Source organism: Erinaceus europaeus, chromosome 21 (genome assembly GCF_950295315.1).
Source record: "Erinaceus europaeus chromosome 21, mEriEur2.1, whole genome shotgun sequence".
Taxonomy (NCBI): domain Eukaryota; kingdom Metazoa; phylum Chordata; class Mammalia; order Eulipotyphla; family Erinaceidae; genus Erinaceus; species Erinaceus europaeus.
In genome coordinates, this window is record NC_080182.1 from 25,881,735 (window position 1) to 25,897,332 (window position 15,598).

General features: G+C 38.1%; 1 protein-coding gene across 15 annotated transcripts in view; it reads left to right on the forward strand.

Annotated features, from left to right (window-relative positions):
• Positions 1-15,598, forward strand: part of GOLGA4 (golgin A4) — a 98,407-nt gene that overhangs the window by 29,920 nt on the left and 52,889 nt on the right. For 13 of the 15 annotated variants that reach the window (XR_009547068.1, XR_009547069.1, XR_009547070.1 and 10 more), the window contains 6 exons: positions 1,091-1,147; positions 5,907-6,005; positions 7,410-7,530; positions 8,693-8,880; positions 9,169-9,252; positions 11,913-12,060. Coding sequence is in view for 11 of the 15 variants with exons in the window: in XM_060180598.1 (XP_060036581.1) it covers positions 1,091-1,147; positions 5,907-6,005; positions 7,410-7,530; positions 8,693-8,880; positions 9,169-9,252; positions 11,913-12,060 (697 nt within the window). In the remaining 4 variants the exon portion in view is untranslated. The remainder of the gene's footprint in view (positions 1-1,090; positions 1,148-5,906; positions 6,006-7,409; positions 7,531-8,692; positions 8,881-9,168; positions 9,253-11,912; positions 12,061-15,598) is intronic. The other 2 variants (XM_060180601.1, XM_060180608.1) reach the window with 1 other exon arrangement.

A 15,598-nucleotide genomic window follows, 5' to 3' on the forward strand; every position in this document is an offset into this window, starting at 1 on the left:
ACTCTAGTTATTGCCAATTCAGCATTCTAAGTATGCTTGAAAAATTATACTACAAATGGAGTAGTTTTTATTTTGATAATCATTTTTTTATATTTATTTTCCCTTTTTGTTGCCTTTTTTTTTCATTGTTGTTGTAGTTGTTGTCGTCATTGTTAGACAGGATAGAGAGAAATGGAGAGAGGAGGGGAAGACAGAGTCAGGGAGAGAAAGATAGACACCTGCAGACCTGTTTCATGGCCTGTGAAGCGACTCCCCTGCAGGTGGGGAACCTGCTGCTCAAACTGGGATCCTTACGCCGGTCCTTGCACTTTGCGCCACGTGCTTGATAATCATTTTTAAAGATTAATGAGAGAGAGAGAGAGAGAAGAAAAGCAAGGGCTGTATATATGGCATGGTGGTTATGCAAAAAACCTTCATGCCTGAGGTTCCAAGGTCCCAGGTTCAGTCCCCAGCACCACCACTATCAGCTGGAGCTGAGCAATGTTCTGGTCTCACTCTGTGTCTTTCTCTCATAAAAATAAAGATAAATGAAATATTAAAAAAATAAAAGAAATGGAAGGAAAGGGAAAGGGTATTGAGAAGAGTGAGCTGGAGCATCACTCTGGCATATGCTGAGCTGTGAATTAAAGTTAAAATCTTGGTATTGAGATTTCAGTGCTTAATCTACTCCTGTGTTGCAAGATTTTTAACATGTTCTTCTGAAAGTGGGATAACATTTGGCATAACCATTTGTACTATCAATATCCTGTAAATTCTCAATAGGATATTTTATTCTTCAGCTCTGTGGCTGTCTTGCTAGTGTGTCTGTGAGTTGTCTATGGGTTGTTTTGTCGGTAGATTGTGAAACTTCGCCACTAGGTGACAGTAGAGAATTGTGGTTGCATAGCTCCTATACATATGTATATGTATATATGTTGTTTTGCATCTTGATTTAGCTTTTAACAAAATTTCAACACAGAGACAGCCATAATATTACTTTCATGTAAACATTTAAAACATTTTAATAGTAATTGTTTTTTAGCTTGATTTGTATTACTTTGCCATGCGGTTGTTTGAACCGCTTTTTTTTTTTTCTTCTCTTTAATTAAAGGGCATATTGAGTCAGAGTCAAGACAAAGCACTTCGGAGAATTGCAGAATTAAGAGAGGTAAGTTGTACTAATTAGCATTGAGAGTAGTCATTAAATTTGTCATTTATTGTACGTGCTATAATAGTTTCATGTGCACTTCCTTAGTATAATGTACCTATTATACAAGATCAAGGGTTAGTTCTCTCTCTTTCTCTCTCTCTCTCTGTGTGTGTGTCTGGGGTCTAATACATGTGCTGTTTCACCATCCTGGGCCAACTTTTTCATTCAGTTAGAGACAGACACACACAGAGAGAAACACACTATATCATAAGAGGTTCTTCAGTGTCATGCAGTGTTCCAGGGCTGAAACCTGGGCTGACCTGGTGAACTATTCCTCCAGCTGTTCTTTGATGTGGTTTTCCCAAGATATATATGGATAGTGGAATTAATGAAAGAATGTCTTATTTGCGGCTGGGAAGATAGATCAGCAGGTTAGAGGACCAACTTGCATGCTTGAGATCCAAGAGGCTACAGCTTCAATCCCCAGCACCATCTTTTTCCAGAGCTGAGCAATACTTTGCTTCTTTCTCTCTATGTTCTCTCATTCTCTTTTCCTCATAGTAATAAATAATTTAAAAAGAATGTCTTATTTAGCAAGATTGTCATTTGCATAAGCAGTCAAGAACAACTTTCATTCCGTGCCTTCTATGAGAATAGGACAACCTAATAATTATTTGAAAAAAATAGCAACACTTTTTAATCAACTGTTATCTGCAATGGGAAAAACAAGCTGAATGTAATATATAGGGACAGGGAGGGAGAAGATGAAATGAAGCGTGGGCTAGGCATGATGGGTTGCATCAAAGCAAAGGACTGTGGGGAAGGAGCGGGAGAGGGAGGGGAAGAATTGTGGGGTCCTGGTGCATAATGAAATTATCCTCACATATTAATGACTACACTGTAAAGTATTAATCCCCTCAATAAAAAATTGTGTTTTTTCAGTTATTAATGAGAGTAAGAGAACCAGAACATCACTGGCATAAGTAATGCCCAGGGGACGTCACACTTGCAGGTCTATAGAGTTCTCCCTACTGTGCCACTCCCAGATCACATGATATTGAATTTAAAGAATTCTAAGTCACACCACTTTTTTTTTTCCCTGAAAGGATTTGGTCAAGTTATAGGAATATTGAAAAAATATAAATCCTGGAGGGTTATAGGATTTAAGCCATGACCTCTCAGGAGTTGTTAGAAAAGGTAAAGATATATTACAGGAGAGGACCAAAGAACATTGTTATTTAGTCAGTAAATAATTTTTTATGCCAGGCCTCCTAAACTCCTGGGTTATTAGGTCTACGTATACATACATCCTAAAATACAGAATGCATAAGTGTAGATAGGACACAGTCCTTGACCAGTGACGTTTTCTTTTCTTTCTTGGATTCATTCCCTTTCTCTCTTTCTTTCCCTTCCTTCCTTTCCTCCCCCCCTTTTTTCTTTCTGTTCCTTCCAGGGCTTCACTAGGGTTCTGCAATTTCACTACTCCCCTGAGACTTTTTTTTTTCTCAGATTGAGGGTGAAAGTCAGAAGGAGAGATGGCGCGGTGCTGCTTCACCACTAGTGAAGCCTCCCGTTTGTTTGGTGCTTCCATGTGGTAGTCAGGGACTTGAATCTGTTTCTGTACATGGTGAAGTGTGCACTGTATCAGGCAAGCCATCTCCTCGCCTCCTAATGAAGCTTTTTATAATGGACAAGATGTGTGTACATACACAATGAAATGATAAAGATAAGAAACAGCTCTTTTAAAAAAAAATTTAAAAATATTTATTCCCTTTTGTTGCCCTTGTTTTTTATTGCTGTAGTTATTATTGTTATTATTGATGTCGTTGTTGTTGGATAGGACAGAAAGAAATGGAGAGAGAAGGGGAAGACAGAAGGGGGAGAGAAAGATAGACACCTGCAGACCAGCTTCACTGCTTGTGAAGTGACTCCCTTGCAGGTGGGGAGCCGGGGGCTGGAACCGGTATCCTTACGCCGGTCCTTGTGCTTTGTGCCACATGCACTTAACCCTCAGCGATACTGCCCAACTCTCTAGAAACAGCTCTTTTATGGAAACTAAAGTAAGCATACGGGGATGAAGGTTGATTGTGATCTTAGACAGTGAGCACCTACCTGAAGGATAAGAATAGAAGTGGGAATCAGAAAACTCTTGCAGAGGGGGCCAGGTGGTAGCGTACTGGGTTAAGCACATGTAGTACAAAGTGCAAGGATCCCGGTTCAAGTCTTGCAGGTGTCTATTTTTCTCTCCCCTTCTCTGTCTTCTCCTCTCTCAATTTCTGTCCTATCCAAAAACAACAACAACAATAACACACACACATACACACACACACACACACACAGATGACTGCCAGGAGCAGTGGATTCATGGTGTAGGCACTGAGCCCCAGCAATAACCCTGGAGGCAAAAACGAAAAAAGAAAAAGAAAAGAAAACTCTTGCAGAACTCAAAGTAGTAGGGATAGAATTGGAGAGAAATGACTTGATATTACCTATTTGAAAGGTAGTATCTTTGTAAATTACTGATGATTGGGATGGTGGTCGGGGGGAATTAAGAAAGCAAATTTGGCTCTACTGTTTTAACTTGAACAGCAGTGAGTGGTGGTACCGTTTGTTTAGATGAGGAGTAGTGGGAGAAGAGTGGGTTTGTTTGGAGAAAAATCAAATGTTGATTTTATCTGCTTCCAGAGTTTAAAGGGGTGTCAGGGGGAAGAAGAGTTAGATTTGTTCTTAGTTATTCCAAGAGTCTAGTCATAGAACTTTCTGAAAGTGGCAAGTGACTTTAGATACAAGGGTACAGTTTTGAAGCTGTGAACCCCTTCTTGTCCAGCTCCTGAAGCTGTCCAACCCCTGGAGGTGTTGGACATTTGACTAGCCAACCTGTGGACTGTAGTTGGCTTGGGATATAAACAGACAACTCAAGTTCCTTTAAAATTAGTCTGTTGTTTTTAGAGCTCTTGTTGGTAAAATAGCAGTTGAGAAGTAGAGGGAAGGAGAAACATGACTAAAATATGACTAAAGAGTAAAATGACCTAGAACGTAACTAGAAGAGCTGTTATTTATCCAAAGGCTTCTTATCTGATGAGAAGGTAAAAACATTAAAAAACTTAACAGCATAAATTGAGCTTCCTTCCTTCTTTCTTTCTTTCCTTCCTCCCTCCCTCCCTCCCTCCCTCCCTCCCTCCCTTCCTTTCTTTTGTGGGTTAGTATGAATGCCAGAATATAAAGAGTCTAGTAGGACAGAGAAAACTTTAAGAAATGGACTTCACAGTAAAGGACTGCACTGCTGCTGAGGAGACAGAGAGCTATTCTGATCCAAAAACTTGACCTGTGCAAAGTCATAAAGTATTTTCTAGGCTTTTAAATTTCATGGACTGAAGAAATATGCCTTCAGTTCCTTCTGTAAGTAGGGAAAGGAGAATTGTTAATTGTGTTACTAACTTTTTTTTTTTTAGTAACAACATAGGCATAAATAAGATCAGATTCTCTTATTGCTATTCTTTCATGGAAGGTTTTATTTAATAGCAAAGAAGGACATTGTCTCAGGATGAAGTTCATTTGTTTAAATGAAAGAATTGTAGGTCATAAGAAAAACTCTGTACTTTGGCCTTCAGTTTCATATTTTACCTTGGCTAGTGCAAACTCCTTCCTGACATGTCTTGGTCCGAAGACCAGCATATAGGACTACTTCTCTGGGTGGACTGTAAGCCTGGAGTCTTTGACGCAAAGAACAATAAAGATTGTGTTTAGAGATCTCTGGCAGAGTGGGAATAGAGGACGGTTGGTGCAGATAGTAGTGCCTCAGTGTTTTTGGAGAGTTGGTAAATTCGAAACAATGTAAGGAGAAGGTATTGCGTGTAAGTCCTTGAAAATGTTATTTGAAGGAAAGTTTCTAGCAAATATGTGAAGAATGGATTAAAACAGAGCAAGACTTTAAATCAGAGGTAAGAATTCTCTCTAGAGGGTTCCTAAGGGAAATCACCAAACATTATAGAAATTTGATTCTATAAAGGGAATCAACAAAGATGTGTAAAATGTGACTGAATACCTTGGGGTTAGGAAATGAGAAAAATAGGAATCCCAGGCAAATTGAAGCGTTGTGATGGGACATCTAATAGGTTCCAGATGCTAACCTCTAGCATTTTAGTGGACTAAGTGTAAGAAAGAAAGTTCTGAGGACATAGGACTAGATTCAGAGGGGTGGATGAGGAGAGAATAAAGGAAGGACGTAAAGAGACTGTTAGTGGGCCTGTAGACAGTGGTCTTAAAGCCACAGAAAGCAGTTTCCTCAATTGAGAAGCTAGTCATTGGTGTCTGACATACCAAAGAAGTCTAGACCAGTGGATTTAGTTCCAATGATTCACTAATGACTTAAAGCAATATTTAAATTTCAGAAACTTGTCATTTTACTGCTTGGTGAATAACTGATTCAAACTCTTTGCTTTACAGATGAAGAAGTTTATGATTTGGGGTATTAAATACTTGAAAAAAATTATTTATTTTGATAGGACCGAGAAATTGAGAAGGGAAGGAGGAGAAAGAGAGATATTGTAGCACTGTTTTCCACCTGTGAAGCTTTCCCCTGCAAGTGGGGACCCAGGTCCTTGTCCATTGTGGCATGTGTTCTCAACTTGATGTGCCACTGCCTACCTCCACATTCTCTTTTTTTAAGGTAGAGACAGAGAGAATGAAAGAGGTGATTAGTTTGTTGTATTGGGAAGAGGGAGATTCTGTGATTTAATGTTTGGTATATTATTTTAAAAGTCTTTCTCTTTTTTAGGAACTCCAGATGGATCAGCAAGCAAAGAAACATCTCCAAGAGGAGTTTGATGCTTCTTTAGAAGAAAAAGATCAGTATATCAGTGTTCTCCAGACTCAGGTAAAAAGCTAAAAGAAAAACTGAATAGTTTTTTTTTAGATTTTATTTATTTATTCATGAGAAAGACAGGAGGAGAGAGAGAAAGAACCAGACATCACTCTGGTACATGTACTGCCAGGGATCAAACTCAGGATCTCATGCTTGAGAGTACAATGCTTTAGTTTTTGTGCCACCTCCCAGATCACGAAACTGAAAGTTTTTAGACAAACAAAAAGTTAGGATTTAGTACAGGGTAGGTAGGGATATCTTTAAGATCTTAGATGCTAAAAAAAAAAAAGTGACGTATTCTAAAGGACTTTGCTTTTCTTAATTTTTTTAAAAAATTATTTAATGAGAGGGAGATACAGAGAGAAAAACCAGATCACTGCTCAGTTCTGGCTTAAAGTGGTATTAGGGATTGAACCTGAAACTTTGGAGCCTCAGACATGAGAGTCTTTTTTGCATAATTATTATGTTGTCCCTCCAGCCTACTTTTCTTAAATTAAAAAAAATGTGGTTACCTCAGTTTACAATGTTTATGGGGTAGATAAAATTTTAATTAATTAATTTATTTATTTGCTTTTTTTTAAAAGTATTTTTATTTATTTTATTTTTGAGAGAGATGCAGAGAGAGAAACACCAGAGCACTGCTCAGCTCTGGCTTATGGTGGTGCAGGGGATTGAACCTGAGACTAAGGAGCCTCAGGCATGAGAGTCTGTTTGCATAACCATTATGCTATTTCCCCTGCCCTAGATAAAAATTTTAAAAAGACTTATGTATGGTAGTCGGGCAGTAGCGCAGTGGGTTAAGTGCACATGGCGCAAAGTACAAGGATCGGCCTAAGGATCCTGGTTCAACCCCCCGGCTCCTCACCTGCAGGGGTGTTGCTTCACAGGCCATGAAGCAGGTCTGCAGGTGTCTTTCTCTCCCCTTCTCTGTCTTCCTATCCTCTCTCCATTTCTCTCTGTCCTGTCTAACAATGACGACATCAGTAACAACAACAATAATAACTACAACAATAAAAAACACGGGCAACAAAAGGGAAAATAAATAAATATTAAAAAGTATTTAAAGAAAGATTTATTTACAGAGAGAGAGAAAAAGGGAAGGGAAGGAAAGGGAAGGGAAGGAGGAGAGAACCAGAGCTTTACTCTTAACACACCTAAAATGCTGGGAATCAAACTCAGAACCTTGTGCTTTAGAGTCTAATGCCTTACCTATTCACCACCTTCCACTTTTTAACTTATTATATATGTTGGCTAACTATATCAGTGAAGATAGCAAGTCTAAAAAGCCAAAAAGGATATAATTTACTCAATATAACAAAAAAGGTATTATTTACCCTAGTCTCTCTGTTTGAAAGAAAACATAGCTGTCATGGTTTCTTCTTAATGAAGCAAATTTTTTTTTTTTTTTTTTTTTAGGTTTCTTTGCTGAAACAAAGGCTGCGAAATGGTCCTATGAATGATGATTCACTCCCTCCAGTGGGGCCCCGGGCTGAAGCTGTCACTAAAGAGGATGAAGAGAGCGACGCTGAACCCATAGGTAAGCGTCATCTTGTCAGACGACTTATTTAAAAACTAGGGAAGTTTGATGAGAGATTATAGCCCATGAGCTAGTGGATGTGGGCTGAAATAGAAATAAAATGTTCTTGATACTAAGAGTCCCAGAAAAATTAGGTAGATTTCAGTTCTTTGTTGTTGTCATTCAGTGGAAAGCAATTAAATAATCATTGTTAGACCTCTTAGACAGTCTATGAGGGTAGCTGGGTGGTGGCGCACCTGGTTGAGTGCACACATTACAGTGTACAAGGACCCTGGTTCAAGGCCCTGGTCCCTACCTGCAGGACAAAAGCTTCGCAAATGGCGAAACTCTGTCTCTTTCCCTTTCTAGCTTGCCTTTCCTCTCAATTTCTGGATATATCCATCTAATAAAAAAATGAAGATAATGATAATAATAATAGAAAATGTATGAGGGCCGAGTTGTGGTGTACCTGGTAAAGCACACACATTACAATGTGGAAGGACCCCGGTTCAAGCCTCTGATCCCCAATGGCAGGGGGAATATTTGATGGTGGTTAAACAGTCTTGCAGGTGTCTCTCTTTCACCCTATGCCTGTCTCCTCCTCCCCCCTCAATTTCTATTTCTATTCTAAATAAATAAAATATTAAAAAATAATGTCTATAAATAGCATTTTATTGTCATTATAATTGAAAATTATAGTTTTATTAGTAGTAGTAGCTAGATTTCATGTTAACAGATCTGTTCTGCTCATGCAGATTTGTATAAATTCATTCTACGACATCCACATGATGACATTTCCCAGGAGTATTGCCTTCCTTAAAGGGCACACGAATACTTTTTTTTAGTCCTTCTGGGATAGATGTTAAAATATAGGGTGTACTTTCAAAAGACATGAGATGATCTTCAAGGAAGGTAGGTTTAGGTTACGTTAGTTTACTACTACTGATTGTTGTGTGCCAGTTGGGTTGAGGCTGAACCATGGAAGAGGTGAATACACTACTAACTCTTTAGAGAACTATTAAAGAAGACTAGAGGTTTGGAAGTGTCCCCTTCTTTTGTTGATTTGAGTCAAAGGATAGCAGCGTATGGGCATAAGAATGCACTCATGTTCTAAAAGAGCAAGTGCTCCATGGACCTCTTCATTCCTTGCTAACTGCCCTTGTTTATGCCACTTTATTGTTAGTGGAAGATGGAGCTTCTACTAAAACTCTGGAAACACTTCAGCAAAGAGTTAAGCGGCAAGAACACTTACTGCAGCGTTGTAAGAAGACAATCCAGTCATACAAGGAACAGTGTGCCCTTTTAACTAGTGAAAAAGAGGCACTGCAAGAGCAGCTAGATGAAAGACTTCAAGAACTAGAAAAGATGAAGGTAAAAGCGAATGAGTTTGGGAATTGTAACCTTGTAGAGCTTATCCCACAGTCCCCATTATGGCCTTCACCTCCTCTACAAAGCCTTCTCCCTTCCTTCCTGCACGGGCAGCACAGAGAAGGGTACGTGGTGTCCTGTATTCCGTAGCATTTCCTGTACTTCTGAGACCTTCTGCCTGCTTTCTCTCCTACTAGGCTATAAGACATATCCAAACTAGCTACTATGTACAGTTCTCATATGAAGAGAAGCTTTACTAGAGATGGAAATGAATTCTTAAAATTTTTTTAGGAGCTTCATATGGCTGAGAAGACTAAACTTATCACTCAGTTGCGTGATGCAAAGAACTTAATTGAACAGCTTGAACAAGATAAGGTAAAACAATAAATCTATGATACTAAAATTTGTCAGGGGGCCCCAGAATCTACTTTTGGAAGCAGTTGTAAGCATTCTAGACTTCTTGCCAAAAAGCAACTACTTCCATGAAAAATCTTTTTGTTTTGACTTGGAGGTTTATATCAGTGTTAGCTTTAGTTTTGTACTTGTGAAGCTGCTTTCCTATGATTTCTTGATCCCAGACAGCATTTTTATTTATGTTCTAGAGTAACCGTCTTATGTAATATTTTTCAAAAACGTTGAATTATTTATAATTAAGGCATTACTAATTATAAATATTTATATTTACATAAATATTATATCTAGTATAATATTTATGATAAAGGCATTCACTAATGTGAATACTAAAGTTTTATCTTTCTGCTTTAAAGGAAACAGATTAATCTCTCACGTAAATTGCCTAAAAAGTAAAGTGGCATTAGTATAAACAAATTCATGCAAATGAATTGCAGAATATGTAGTTCAGGCTGGCAATTTGAAGTGACAACTGAAAAATTCATGACCCAAGTTTTTCAGCCCCAAATTCTTTTTTTTTTTTTAAAGCAGTAGCTAATTAGTGATACAACATTTTTTACATGATGCTTTATAACCACAGCATTTTAAGTGTCCCTGGAATTAATAACATGTCAGAGCTGCTCTGTTATTGAAATGTATTGGCAGTCTTTATATTCTGTGATTCATCTTGCTAGATTATGCTCCATTAACTTTATGAGGGCCCAAGTTAAAAGAAATACTTAGTACTATGAAAACATCTAAAAAACTCACAAATGTAGGACTAACAAATTCTTACAAGCCTACCATCCAGTGTCAGCTGCTAGTCTCTCATGGTTAAACTTCCTGCTTCTGACCGCAACCAGCTCCCATTGTCTTTACCTTGGATTATTTCTATGCAAATCCACGAAATCTCGTTAATTTCTTCCATAAGTATTTCTATTTTTAAAAATAGACTCCTTAGGGACTGATGAGATAGTTCATCTGTTAGGGCACCTGCCTTGACATAAATGCAATCTAGGTTTGAGCCCCTGGCATAGCACATGGAAGTGTTGAGACACTGGGGGAAGTGTTGGTGCTATTCTGTCTCTCTCTCTCTCTCTCTCTCTCTCTGCTCTCTATCTTGCTGCAAAAAAAAAAAAAGGAATTTTTTTCCCTAAGAACCTAATAACTACATTAGCATCATCACAACTAAAAACTTAACAATAATTCCTTAATTTGATCAAGTTATCTAGTCAGTTTCAGATTGTCTCATATATTTCCCCCCATATTTATATATCAGGGTACAAGAAGTTTCTTTCACTGTAATTGGTTTATGTGACTCATGACTTCTTTTAGTCTCTATTTACTGCCTTCCCCCTTTCAGTTGTGATTTGGTTTTGGAAGAACCCAAAGTCCACAGTTCTGTTTTGAAGTTTCATGTAATAATGTTCTGCCTTAACCTGGTTTTTATGTATCCATCCATTAATATTTGCCATTGGGAAGAGTCCTCTAAAGCAGGGGTTGAAAAACCCCAGGAGTAAGCTAATACTCTCTTTTTTTTAAAGATTTATTATTTTCCCTTTTGTTGTCCTTATTATTTTTTGTTGTTGTAGTTATTATTGTTGTTGTTATAAAACTCTTCTTAAGAGCTTAAAATAGATATCACAGAATTTTGTTTTTCAGTAGACAAGTTTCTCAGGAGATCCTATATTTAATTCCATTTGATATTACTTACAATTAACTAATTTATCATGTAACATTGGTTTATCTCCCCCTCTTTCCACCGCCACCAGTTACTGTGTGTGTGTGTTGATTATTTAGAGTGGAAAGAGTGTAGCAGTTAACAAATAGTAGGAATGGGGTGCCTCTCTGACTACAGTAAAGAGTGGTAGGTACAGCCTGAAACAGTCGGAACAGGGAAACACAAAATAGGTGAGCACACAGTCTTGTTCCATCCAGGGTGGCAGTAACAGTAACTTTGTACTCTCATCAGCCTCTCAGGCTCTCCTATATTATAGCCCAAATCAGTTATTATAGTTCTTATTGTGGCTTTGCAGCAAGTATAAAAGATATTATTGTGGTCCGGGAGGTGGCACAGTGGATAAATCGCTGGACTCTCAAGCATGAGGTCCTGAGTTCAAGCCCCAGCAGCACATGTACCAGAGTGATGTCTGGTGCTTTCTCTCCTTCTATCTTTCTCATCAATAAATAAATAAAATCTTTAAAAAAAAAAGATATTATTTGGCTAATTAGAAACTGAGATAGGGAAAAGTATTATGCATGTTTATAAACAATGTATAGCATAAACCTTTTAACTAAAAGGTATTGCTATAAAATTACTATTAAAATAAAAAATTTTAAATAAGAGAGAGACCAGAGCTTTGCTTTGTCACCTACGGTTCTAGGAATCAAACCCAGAGCCTTATCAAAAGGCATGTGCTCTCCTGCTGAGTTACTTCCCCAGTTCAGATATAAAATAATTTATTGTAGCACATAGTGTAGGATGTAGTGCAGAACACAGACTTCATTTGTAATGTAACTGAAGTAATTCCTTATGCTATCCTTAATAAGGGATCTAGTGTTTTTCTGCTTTTTAAAGCTCAAGGTAGCTGTTTGATAATGCAGTTTTGTTATGCAGTTGCTTTACAGTCTGTTCTTCTACTCAGGGAATGGTTATAGCAGAAGCAAAACGGCAGATGCATGAAACCCTGGAAATGAGAGAAGAAGAAATTGCCCAACTTCGTAGTCGCATCAAACAGATGATGAGCCAGGGAGAGGAATTACGGGAACAGAAAGAAAAATCTGAAAGAGCTGGTAAGAACTCCAGGATTATCTGTTTGAATGTTAGAACTAAAAAGTAATGTTAAGTGCTTGTAGTATTTAAGACAAAACAAAACAAAAACCAAGAACTAGTTAAGTATTGACTTTAACCTAAATCTTTAGCTGCAGAGACTATAAAATGCTCAACTGTTCCTTAAGGAGGCAGGGCTGGATAGACTATGGCCTGTAGTTAACCTCCAGCCCGTGTAAGGCCCATTTATGTAGGCCTCTCAAACTAAAGAGTATTTTTTTTACAGCTAGATAATTTAAGAGAAGTTAACAAACATGTGAGAGGCCACAGGTGGCCTGCAAAACCTAAAATCTGATCCTTTACAGAAAATATTTGATGAAAACCACCTGAGAGCATCAAAAATCAGGTTTACATTTTCAGGATCCCCCCCCTCCTCCCACAAGGAGTCACAGTTTGGCCCATCTTGAATGACTGCTGCCTTGTGGATGCTCGAGGATATACTTACTCCAGCCAGAGTAAGATGTAGTTTGCACTTGAAGGGAATAACGAGGGATTCAGTTTTATAAATAATAACATTGTTTTGACACAGTAAATGCTGTGAGGTGTGGAATCAGTGTGCTGTTCAGTAAAGTGCAATACTGAGAAAGAAAAGCGAGAGCTTAGAAAGGGGAAGGCAGAATGAACTGGTACCTTTAAGTTACTGAGGATGTGACTTTTGACTTGGGCCTATAATACATGTTAGGATGAGCCTAAACCTAGAGGAGAGGGAAGCACACATATCAGATGCGGCAAGACTTAGCATAACAGTCTTGGTGATGACAGTGTATGAAGCAGCTAAAACCACTCTTGCTGAACTGACAAATAAGTGGAGTTCTGCAGGAACTGTTACAAAAATGGCTAGCTGTGTTTAGACTTTGGTGTACAAAAATAACAGGAAACCAGTAATAGGAAAGCATATGTGATGGAAACCTGCATTGTTTACAGAAAAGAAATGAAGGGAGAAATCAAACTTAAAAGCAGAGGCAGAAATCCAGTTTTCAGGGAATGAGTGCTTTGACTAGGTAGATTAGGTGCTGGACTAGGAAGGAGAGGAAGAGTAAACCCTATCAAATTTCTATAAGATAGGAGTCAAAGATGACAGAAGAAAAGTGGGAATTGAAGACGACTATGGAGTTTAAGCTTAGGAAACTGAATAGATAATGTAAAGCCCGAACAGGTCATCTAAAGGGAAAGTTGAACAAAATGAACTATGTGTTTGTTTTGATAGTCTGAATTCGAACCAATTAGATGTCTTCCAGATGGAGTTGATTTGTAGGAGTTTGGAAATATGCAGCTAGAATTTCTTTCAGTAGTTACTAGCTTAAGGTTGAAGTTTCTGGTTTAATCTGTAAGAGACTAATTTATTCTAAAGGTTATGTTTCATAGTAGTAGTGCTAATAGTATACACTTCCATAGCATACACATACCACTGGTGCTTTTTTGTTTGTTTCTGCTACCACTACTGTGTTGCTGTTAACCACTATTTACTAATTTTGTGCGAGACTCTTGTTAGACGTCTTTCTTGTATCTACTTGTTTGTGTATGTAGTTGTGCTTAATTTTTACTTGAACATAGCAGCTAAGTAACTTGCCTACATTCCAGTGCAGAGTCAGTAGTTAGTCAGGATTTGAAACTCTCCATTTTGCGTCCAGAGCCTGTAATCTTAACCATAGAAATCCTGAACTTGACAGAGAAAAGTGAGAAATAAGTTACTAAAAAGTCATAGGAATTGTGGTTAGCTAAGCTTTTGGGGAGATGTAAATAGCATTTCTAGAAGTAGGAGAGCTAGGATGAATTCTTTGCAGAATGTTTTTGAGTTAGGTGAGTATTTAAGTTCTAGCTTGCAATTTCAGAATGCTTTTAGAAACCAGACTGTAAGGTTTAAGATAGGCCGAGGCTTAGATGAGTTGACACCAACTATAGTCCTAAGTAGCTTCCAACTTCTTGTAAATACTACATTGAAGGGGAGTCTAATCTAATGAAACTGTTCCCAATAAATGGAAGGGAATTTCTTTTCAGAGAGTACTAATAGACAGTGTCTTTCAGGATATAATCTCTGAAGACTGAAGCAGTTTGAAAATTGAGACTGCTCAATTTGAGGATTGAGCTGGGTTGCTTTCAGTGAACAGAAAACCCAGTGCATAAGTCTTAGCCTCTCATATTGAGCTTTTGCAGTTTTAGAACTGCTCTTGCTTACTCTTACAGCCAGCTAACCAAGTGTTGCTGGTTAAAAGCTTTTCTTTCAGAGTTAGGGTGTTTGTTATGGGGAGTTCACCATGTGTGAGCAGCTAGTCATGTGAAGAAAATACTGACATTATTGCAGCTTGCAGTTCATATTTTTAATTTTTTTATTTAAGAAAGGATTAGTTAACAAAACCATAGGGTAGGAGGGGTACAACTCCACACAATTCCCACCACCCGATCTCCATTTCCCACCCCCTCCCGATAGCTTTCCCATTCTCTATCCCTCTGGGAGCATGGACCCAGGGTCATTGTGGGTTGCAGAAGGTAGAAGGTCTGGCTTCTGTAATTGCTTCCCCGCAGTTAATATTTTTACTGTTTTTATTTGTTTGTTTTGATAGGACAGAAAGAAATTGAGAAGGAGGGGAAGATAGAGAAGGGGGAGAGAAAGGTTAACACCTGCAGACTTGCTTCACCACTTGTGAAACAACCCTCCCCCCTGCAGTTGGGGAGCTGGGGGCTCAAACCGACATCCTTGCCCTTTGTACTATGTGCACTTAAACTGGTGCACCACCACCCAACCCCCCAGTTAATATTTTTACAATCAAATATGTCTACCTAAAACGATTATTAAGGAATCTGAGGTTTCCCAATGCACTTTCAACTATAATTTTTTAACTGAGATATATTTACTAATTCTTGACATGTGAACGTTAGTAGATAGAGGACTAATTTGTTTGGCTTGCGTTTTCTGGAGGTCACAGTCAGCTCAAGTACATTCCCGCCTACTTTTCTTGGGAAAATTCTATTGCACTTTTCCTCATAGCTTTCTAGATGCACTGTGACACTTTCCTTATGTTGGAGAACAAAGGAACTCTGAATGCCTCTGAGCTTTAAAAGAAAATATTTTGCCGTGTAATATTGAGATTGTGTCCATCGGTAGCAAGCTTATTTGAGGATACGATATCAGCCCTATATCAGGCTTACTTTATGCTGTAGAGGAATTTTTAAGCATGCTTTTGAAGTATGGTACCATAGCATTTATTTTGCATAAATTCCTATAGTGGAAAAAGAAAACTTAATACATTATTTGTTATAAGGACTTTTACTACAACTGCTCACTGTAGTTCAATTATATGCTATACCTTTCTAGGTGACGTTTAAGAACAGACAGTCTTAGCTTCATGAAATCAAATTTTGAATTTGGAGAAGTATCTTGATTCAGCTTAAATATAGAACGGTGTACTGTAGGTGCTAAATCTTCTTACTGGTTGTCTAGAATATTTTATCTGTAATTCTTGCCAGCGTAGAATATTAATGCTACTAAACATCATACTAGAC